The sequence below is a fragment of the Alosa pseudoharengus genome, unplaced genomic scaffold (genome assembly GCF_046254945.1).
Source record: "Alosa pseudoharengus isolate Yale_2024_CS ecotype anadromous, Long Island Sound unplaced genomic scaffold, YU_APseudo_1.1 YU_APseudo_1.1_scf_17, whole genome shotgun sequence".
NCBI lineage: Eukaryota > Metazoa > Chordata > Actinopteri > Clupeiformes > Clupeidae > Alosa > Alosa pseudoharengus.
In genome coordinates this window covers 11,905,826-11,915,825 of record NW_027468640.1, presented here as the reverse complement: position 1 = coordinate 11,915,825, position 10,000 = coordinate 11,905,826, and the positions used below count along the sequence as shown (strand labels likewise).

Sequence of the window (10,000 nt, the reverse complement as noted above, 5' to 3'; positions counted from 1 at the left end):
TACAGTATTTCCAGGTCATTCAGTTCAGTGTGGTGCATTGCCTAATACTGCAGAAGAGAGAAACAACACACTACATTAACAAAGACAATTCTTTAAGTTTGCATTAGGAAATACAAATCTGTTCTAGGGAGTCATATTTTTTGCACACTTCTCTTTACTTTTTAACGGCGTCTTTCTATCACACACACGTGTATGGTCTCACCTTTCAGCAGGGCTGTTGGACTCGAGTCCGGACTCAAGACATTTTTTTATGGTCTCGGACTTGTCTTGGACTCGCTGGTATTTGGACAAGGACGTGTCTTAATCTCGGCCTCTGGGGCCTATTGCACAAAACTAGGATAAGGGATTAAGCCGGGATATCTTGGTTATCCTGGCTCAATTTATCCTTGATCCAGTTGCACAAAAGCGGGATAGGGGGCAGCAGGATATGTTATGGTATAAGTTACCATGGCGATTTATTCTGTGGAGCTAGCCTGCTCCAGACCAGGCTAAGTTCCAGGATCTATTAATCTCATCCCTTATCTCAGTCAGCAGTCACCACAAACGGAAACCAATAATTATTCCACTGCCCACTACACATTGTTATCACATATACCTAGACCCATTGTCATTATTTAAACGTTTGTGATCATTAATTAACTTTTACATACTCGCCATTCCCGACCTGTCATGCGACAATGTGACATCACGGGAGTGCCTAACCATTTCGCACGTGGTGGTCGCGGAACTAGTTGCAATATTCTCCTAAACAGAGGTGTTGCTGTTTGTTGCTGTTGTGAAAAGGCTATCGCTACCTACTTCACACCGTAGAAAAATCAATGAAGCCGCTAGTTGCCATGGTAAATCAGTGAATCTGTGATCGGTGGCGGGGTCTATTTGATGGAGCCGTGAGCGCGCACTTATCCAGGATAGGTTTCACCTGGCTTGATGAATCCGTGTCTCATCCTGGCTTGGTCTTTGTGCAACCAATTGGAGCCCAGGGGTCCGTTGCACAAAAGCAGAATTAAGACATCCAGGATAAGTTACTGAGCTGCGCTCAATGAATCCAAAACAAGAGCGTACAGGCTTAATTGGTTGCACAACGACCAAGCCAGGATCAGCAGACACGGATTCACCAAGCCAGGTGAAACCTATCCTGGATAAGTGCGCGCTCACGGCTCCCTCAAATAGACCCCGCCACCGATCACAGATTCACTGATTCACCATGGCAACTAGAGGGGCTTCATTGCTTCTTCTACGGTGTGAAGTAGGTAGCGATAGCCTTTTCACCACAGCAACAAACAGCAACACCTCTGTTTAGGAGAATATTGCAACTAGTGCCGCGACCACCACGCGCAAAATGGTTAGGCACTCCCGTGACGTCACATTGTCGCATGACAGGTCGGGAATGGCGAGTATGTAAAAGTTATTTAATGATCACAAACATTTAAATAATGACAGTGGGTCTAGGTATATGTGATAACAATGTGTAGTGGGCAGTGGAATAACTATTGGTTTCCGTTTGTGGTGACTGCTGACTGAGATAAGGGATGAGATTAAATAGATCCTGGAACTTAGCCTGGTCTGGAGCAGGCTAGCTCCACAGAATAAATCGCCATGGTAACTTATACCATAACATATCCTGCTGCCCCCTATCCCGCTTTTGTGCAACTGGATCAAGGATAAATTGAGCCAGGATAACCAAGATATCCCGGCTTAATCCCTTATCCTAGTTTTGTGCAATAGGCCCCTGGTCTTGAAAATAAATAAATAAATAAATAAATAAATATAATTTTCTAAATTAGAAATTGATTGATTATCTGACCATGATCAGACAAAATAAATATTTAATTTATTCAAAATCCATCCATAATGGCTGTACCTTGACATTACAGAACTCATATTTATGTGAAACCTAACAGTGTAAAAAGTAGTTCAGAAAACAATTACATAGGTGTTGAGAACTTGACTTGGACTCGAAAAACATTGGACTCAGTCTTGTCTTGGACTCGAACCTCCTTTGACTCGGTCTTGACTTGGTCTAGACTAGTCCTGGTCTTGGCCTTGGCTTGGACTACAGCCCTGCCTTTCAGTCCACAATCACACAAATTAAACTTTTTTAATACCAACACCTTGTTTACCTACAAATTGTTTACTCACACCTTGTTTACCCACACCTTGTTTACAAATGTTCTGTGTCCCCTCCTCAGGCTCCTACCCCAACCCACAGCCAGACCTGCACCAGTCATGCCGACACCCGGTGCGCACCTGGGGCAACGGGAGCTTCGGAGCGCACCTGCGCAACATGACCCTGGCCAACGGACGTCTGCGCGTGCCCCTGGACGGCCGCTACTACCTGTACGCCCAGGTGTACTTCCGCTACCCGTCGCCCAGTTCCGAGTCGGACCAGTCGGGCGCCAGCCACCAGCTGGTCCAGTGCATCTACAAGAAGACCAACTACCTGCGGCCGATACAGCTGCTGAAAGGGGTGGGCACCAAGTGCTGGGCACCGGACGCCGAGTATGCGCTGCACTCCGTCTACCAGGGCGGCCTCTTCGAGCTACGCGCTGGTGACGAGGTCTTCGTCTCGGTCTCATCGCCCACCATGGTCAACGCCGAGGACTCGGCTAGTTACTTCGGCTTGTTCCGGCTGGACCTGTGAGAGAGATGGAGACAGATGGAGAGAGAGAGAGAGAGAGAAGGAAGGAAGGATGGATGGATGGATGGATGGAGGGCGATGAGATGAAGGAAGAGAGGAGAGTGAGAAAGAAGGAAAAGGAACGCGTAACTGTGGGGAAGTAGAAAGCACAGGGACTGCCACGCTAAAAGACTACGTTACCCATAAGGCATCTGTGCTGTGTGCTGTGTAGAGGAGAGGAGCGGTGTGGCGTGGAGTGGGCCTTCGCTGAGACGTGCCTTAAAGTGGTTGTGGTGGTTGACGTGAGGAAGGAATTTTAACCGTTTCTTTTTTTTTTTAATTCTCCAGTTTTTATGAGCCTGGACTCGATCTCCCATCCACATGAAAGACAGAGGAATGAATGTATTTTTTTAAGCCAAATCAATGGATTTTGCAATGCGTATCAAAATGGATGACCAAAGCCTGTGTTTTTTTATTATTATTATTATTGTTATTATTATAATTATTATTGTTATTGTTGTTGTTGTTGTTGTTGTTTCATGTTTTCGATGTAGCTTGCAAGCCAATTGTGTTTGTTTTGAATGGAACAACCAGAGAGCACATCCAATGCTTTCTGGACGGGATTGGAAACTGGACAATTCACATAGCAAGAACTCCGCATCCGTTTGGTGCTTCATCACAGATGTGTGTGTATTCTCTCGGGAGAGGTGCCTGCGTGAGTGTGTGGGCCAGGAGAGAGAGCCCTCGAAGGCAGGGGACTGGTTCGAGCTCCGAGAGATGTCGTTCCACCGGAACCTCTGCAGAACTTTTAAACGAGTGAGCAAGCGAGCAATTCCTCTGCAGGAATCTACCCACTCCTGTCCAACCTGAGAGGCATCCTGCTCAAGACAAGCCCATCCGTCACGCAAACACACACACACCCACACACATATTTGTTCCCACCTTAGGGTCATAAACAGCTGAAGATCCGGTACTCGCCAACACACACTCCATGAGTATGTTTTCTCACAAAGACACACATCACTACCTACCTGCTCACTTCAAACACAAATACAAAAACCACACAAGGAGAACCACAGAAAGAGAAAACCAAAGATAAACACTTAGATTATAGACCATGTGCACCGACATCTGAGAGTAATTTGGATGATTCAGTGCCAGTCAAGTGGACGTGATACTGAATGCATGTTTTATAACAGACAAAGCATGTCAATTAATGCATAGTCGGTATTTAGGGGGTTCCCACCAAAGGCTTGTGTCCACACATGGATACACACCAGGGCTCTTCTGCCTGCCAAGAAACACCTCTAATCTCACAAGTCAAGCACACACACACTAAGACACACAGACTAATGTTGTGGGGCAGCCGTGGCCTACTGGTTAGCACTCTGGACTTGTAACCGGAGGGTTACCGGTTCGAGCCCCGACCAGTGGGCCACGGCTGAAGTGCCCTTGAGCAAGGCACCTAACCCCTCACTGCTCCCCGAGCGCCGCTGTTGCAGCAGGCAGCTCACTGTGTGCTGAGTGTGTTTTACTAATTCACGGATTGGGTTAAATGCAGAGACCAAATTTCCCTCACAGGATCAAAAGAGTATATATACTTATACTAATGGTCCTGTTTACATTATAGGGCTTTGTTGCTGATCAAACATGCACATGCCCATAGAAGACAAATCACACACACAACCTGGGTGATGTATACAGTATGCACTATATACACACAGCGCAGCACTCAGCCTACAAAAGAACAAAGACACATAAGCTCCACTCCACACTTTCACACACACACATAGTATGAAACTCACAATAGAACTGGCACACTAAGACAAACATGCACGAACTTACACACACACACACAGCCAGCCTCTATTGTGGGTTCCTCTAACTAGCAGGACTCCTAGAGGTTCACCGTGGGTGGAATGTGACTCTCAGCCTCCCATGCTTTCTGACCGGAGGAAAGGTTACGCAAACACACACACAAACACACACACTCTCTCTCTCTCTCTGTTGAAATGTCACAGCCTGGGCTCCCGCAACACTTATTTCCTCCGTTTTAAGAGACGGCAACTCGATACACCATACCCCATGTCATGCCATACAAATTCCTTTCCGAATAGATACATAAAAATAAAAGACAAACACCACCGGAACCTTCTACCCTTTCAGCCAAGCTCCTCTCCTGTGGCCTGTTCAGTTACCCTTGTGTACATAATTTAAGTTAAAATTCAGCATCCCATGTATGTTTATGTGTATTTTGACTTAATGTGTGAGTGTTAGTAACCTACCATTTTCGAAATCCGAAAGTGCATTTTCTAAGGTGCATTTTCTAAATCCGAAGGTGCATTTTCTAAGTTGCATTTTCTAAATCCGAAGGTGCATTTGTTTGTGTTTGTGTGTGTGTGTGTGTGTGTGTGTGTGTGAGAGAGAGAGTTTTTGTTTGTTCTCTATATGCTTTGTTCCTTGATGTGGTCATTGTATATTGTTAATGGGTTGTTGCACTGGACTCCACTTTGATTTCTTGGGGCTGAGCGGAGAGGGAGAAATAAATCCACTGTTTTAACGGTACCTGATTGAGGGAGCCTGTACATAGTATGAATTCAGAAACGAAGCCTGGAGTCTGAGCACTTTTTGTACTTTTAATTGTTTTTTGTTGTTTTTCTTGCGCTTCACACGTCACCTTTTTTTGTGTCAGATATGATTCACGTTTTTTATCAGGGTGCAAGTATCAAGATCAGGCACAATCAGAGATAAGACGTTGAAGACAAAGATGGACATGGAATATTTGGACAGACCTACGTGACTTGGTGTGCTCCTCTTGGCAATACAGCTCATCCCTCAAGCAAATTGGGCCAATCCCCAGGGCTCGTGGGCTATGTGTAACTTGTTCCAAAACAAGCCAACCTTGCCGCAGGGCGCTTAGGGGTGATGCTTTTAAAATTGGCCATATTTTCTTTGTAGATGTCCAAACACCTTCTCCAGTGAGATCGGTTATGCCAGAATCATCAATAATCTCAATATCCGACCCCCGGACATGATCCTTTTATCACATGTCCTCTCTCCAACTGCCCTGAACCACCAGGTCAAACCTTGCGTGGTGTGTGTGTGTGTTAATCTATACCTACAGCGTGAAGGGGGTCAAAGAGGCACAGTTGGGGAACGGAACATTCCAGAAGATTCCTTTGGATTTACAGAGACCCCTCAGGGGCTTGCGCTGTCGTACACCCACATATTGCACACGTGAATGTGGTGGTGGGGTAGGGGGGAGCAGAAAAACAGAGCGAAAAATAATCACGATGTAAATCAAGACTGACCTGATTGTTTTTTGTAAACAAAAAAAGTGAATGTTTTTTTATTTTTTAATTTTTTATGATGGAATGAAATATGAGCTGAAACAAACATGTATTTGAAGTTCTCTCTTTCTTGTTGTTGAAACTACACGGGGGGTTGAACTGCAGAACTGTAGCCTACCGTGAACACAACTCACAGGGGACTCGTTGCCGTGTCGACACGCGAGGAACAAAAAGCCCATTGTTTCCCCTTCCGGACTGAGGGGGGGGGGGGGGGGGGGGGGGGGTCACATTCCCCCCCCCCCTTCCCAAATAAAACCTTTAATACCGTTCTCTGCAAAACACTACATCCTTTTAAGCATATTTTTTATTGACCTGTATCATGCACTGTTTTATGTCTTTTTGTTTTTGTTTTAATGCATAATTTTCTTTTAAGAATGTATACGTGTCTTCTTGTTGGAAGTATCAGTCACCAATCACTCGTTCTCTGAGGAAATAATGTGTTTTCTGTGCCTTTTCTCTCTTTTTTGTCAATAAAACTGAAGTGCTTTGTCTCTACATGGAAGAGTCATAGTGTGAGTTACTCCCTTAGGTGTCTAGACATGTCGCCCCAGCATTCTTCATACAGCCACATCTGGTTGAAATCCATCATGTCCCCCAACCCCCTCTCCCCCACCAAGCTGTGGGGTTGAGCTTGAGTCAACCACCCCACACTACCACCCCGCATCCCACACCAAACCACCACCCCTTTAACCTCCGCAACCACATGCCAATCATCCAATGCCACCCAGACGGACAGATGCTGAGTCAAAGTCTGGAGAGGATTTGCGAGGGAGCACAGACAGACAGACAGACAGAGACAGACACACACACACACACACACACCATAACACACCACATCACAACACAAAACACTCTCACAAATACATAGGCCTACATACCAACTGTGCAGCTGAACACACATACACAATTAATATACAAACCCAACAGTTGACCACAATGCTGACCTCTTCAGCAGACACCATGGGGCAGACACACAAATCCACACAACTCAGCAACAACTACTTTTTCATTGAGAAGTCGAACATCAACCCTTCTGACACACACAAAACAGCCTAGAGCGCAACACACATGCACGCACACACACACATCCAGTGTCCAGTCAACTCAGCTCAACCACCCACTCCTTACACACACCCACACACAATCTGACACAAGACGTAAGGCACTTCCACAGATCCCAAGGGCCATTACTCAGACACCGGCAGGCATTCCCCATCTTTAAAATGTGTTATTGTCTCTCTCGAGAGAGACAGAGCGAGGGTTCCGGAATGATTCAGAACACTCAGAAATGTCTTCTGCTCACCCTTGGCAAGCAAAGGACACTGAAAACTACCCCAATGCTGCTCGCGTCATTTGAAGCACTCTGGCATTTGTGTGGTCTGAATTGGAAAAGGGAGGGGGGGGGGGGGGGGGATTAACGCTAATTGCGGTAGACAGTGTCCATAAAAGGCCAAAGGGGCCAAAGATCGCGTTCTGCGTTCCTTCTGCGGTTCTGTCCACGTTTGACGCCAAGCCAGAATCCTGACCGCCGCATAAGAACCGTCAATCAGACATCCTCCCTTCCATGGATCACGTTAGATAAAAACGTTCATAAAAAGTGACCTTAATGATTTGCGAGTGAGGCACTTTTAGCCAGACCAAGACCCTAAACAGAGAGACACATCTGTCAACACTTGGGGACTGTGTACGCAACATAAACATGCCAGTGCAGAAGAAAAATAAGCCTTGCTTAAATGTAAGCGGTGTTGAGACTTACACTTAGCTAAGACCTTAACATCGATCGTACGGACTCACTCACAAAAACCCTGTTTTTCATCAGGAACGACGCAGAAAACAAATCAATTTGCAACTGTAATAAGGACCTTTTCCAACCACAGGAAGAAGACCTTGGGATAGGCGCCAACTCTGAAACGACTGCGGCCCACCACTGGGCCAACGTGGATCCAGTTCCAGAGCTATCCGCTATCTGCAGGATTCCTTGAGGTTTGGGATGCAGATGCAGCCTCAGGCCGGGCGTGCTACCAGACGCAAAATATGCCAGCGATTCCCATTTAATTACCATCTTTATAAAAAGACTCCTTTAGAATGCCGTCTGCACTAACGACCAAATTGGTCTTAGCAATCTGGGGAATTCTTTGGCGAAGGGAATTGATTAACGGACATGTGTTCTGGCCATCGGAATTTTGATCGGATCTCTTTATCTTTCCAGGACATGTGCAACAGAGTCTGATTTTGTGTTGTTAGGTGTCCACCCATCCGTCGTGCGCACACCCAAATATTGGCACAAACAGTTTTGACACACAAAACATGACATAAAAACAGTTTACACATACAAAAACAACAAAAACGATTTCCACAGTTTCCACAGCAAAATACTCTGAAACTTGACATCCTTAAATGCATGATTTATTACTTTTTTTTAACTGATTGGAGCACAGTCCCTTCAAATACTCAGTGACAAAAATACTATCATTTCAATCATCATTTTCAGACATATATGACAGGGTCTCAACAATTACTTGATAATTTAACATTTAATACATCCGACAAACACAAAACATTTGCATGACATAAGAAAGAAACCGAAGAGTCAGTTCCATGGAGTGTTTTTTCAGGAAAAAACGAAAAAGAAAGAAAAAAAAAACAGACAAAAACCTGCATTGATCTCATACATCATTCCTGCACAGCTCACAACAGCCTGGGCACAAGACTAAAGTTCACTCTGCTTAGGCACTTCCTGTTCACTGCACTACCAGTGCTGACGTGGCTCACATAAGGCCCAGATCAGGCCCAAACTCGGTCTCTAGGCAACCACAGAACAGGAGAGGCTGCATTCTATTGTCTATTCTGAGATTCCGTATGTCGTCCCTAGATTCTGAGCCGAGCAGAAGTGAACCTCCGGCTGCCTTGCACCCAGGCTGCTGTTGAACTGCGCTTCCCTGGACTCGAAGAGGAACAGCTGGTTTTGTGTGAGTAAGTCTGTGAGCGTTACCCACCACAGTAGAAGGTGCTGGAGAGGAGGAAATGAATGCTGGTGTGTGAAAATGCTGATCATGTGCAGCCACCCAATATAAAAACAAATGGCCGCTACATTCTTTCGTAGGGAACACAGTCACAGCCCCCCCCCCCAAACCACTAGTTACATAACGAGGTGAGATATTGGGGCCTTTGCTTTTTCAAAGCACTTTTTGTCCCTAGCCAGCTCTGATGCTGTGAAGTTACAAAAGTCTTGGCACGATGATGACTCTGTGTGACCAAAACATGGACCAGCATGAAACGACAAGCCGTGGCAAACACTTTGTGGATCGTTCCTCAGACACCAGACTTCACTAAGTCCCCGGTCCCCACAGCGATTGTGTGTGTGTGTGCTAAGTCCCCGGTCCCCACAGCGATTGTGTGTGTGTGTGTGTGTGTGTGTGTATGCTAGTGCCGGGGGGTTGGGTTTTGGCACAGGATGATGGGCAAAGGTGCAGGGTAATTAAGACTGACTGATCGGGCTGGTCCCTGCAGGAGAGGAATGCAGCGGTCACAGAAGGGGAACGAGGAGTCAGCTGTTTGGGAGATGACCACAGGCAAAGGTGTTTCCTTGGCCATTCCTCGGTTTTTATGCACAGACTTACGCAAGCAAGCAATCACACACACACACACACATACACAGGCATAAGCCAAAGGTGCTGTTTGGTTAACCTTAGTTTACCACCCACCCGGTCACCCACTGCTGTTTTGTAAAGGCGGGGGAAAAAAACGAGAGAAAGAGGGATAGAAGGAGAAAGAGAAATAGAGAGCGAGAGAGAGAAAGAGAGAGAGAAATAGAGTGATTTTACTCCTTCTTTCCACCACCCCCACCGCTCCTTGTTTTAATCAGCCGGTAGCGTGCCTCTCTCCTCTCCGTCTCTCTCGATTATTGCGAGGGCAGAATTGGCTGTTGTTGCGCAGGCTGCCACAGGAAATGAGCTTTTGTAAGAGTGGAAGCCGAGCCCCTCTGACTCGGAATGGCTTTGGGAAAAACGGGAAGAGTGCTGGCGGCCGACGG

At 46.2% G+C, this 10,000-nt stretch overlaps 2 protein-coding genes across 5 annotated transcripts in view; one reads left to right on the top strand and one right to left on the bottom strand.

The window, feature by feature from the left end:
• tnfsf10l (TNF superfamily member 10, like) overlaps positions 1–5,196 on the top strand; it is a 26,065-nt gene extending 20,869 nt beyond the window's left edge. For both annotated transcript variants that reach the window (XM_076288625.1, XM_076288624.1), the window contains exon 5: positions 2,190–5,196. In XM_076288625.1, the coding sequence (XP_076144740.1) occupies positions 2,190–2,641 (452 nt within the window). In that variant the 3' untranslated portion in view covers positions 2,642–5,196. The remainder of the gene's footprint in view (positions 1–2,189) is intronic.
• Positions 5,197–8,356: 3,160 nt separating this feature from the next.
• The window catches only part of clcn5b (chloride channel, voltage-sensitive 5b), a 49,217-nt gene continuing 47,573 nt past the window's right edge, over positions 8,357–10,000 (bottom strand). For all 3 annotated transcript variants that reach the window (XM_076288622.1, XM_076288623.1, XM_076288621.1), the window contains exon 14: positions 8,357–10,000. This exon is cut by the window's right edge and continues 4,496 nt beyond it. The gene's annotated coding sequence lies outside the window, so the exon portion shown is untranslated.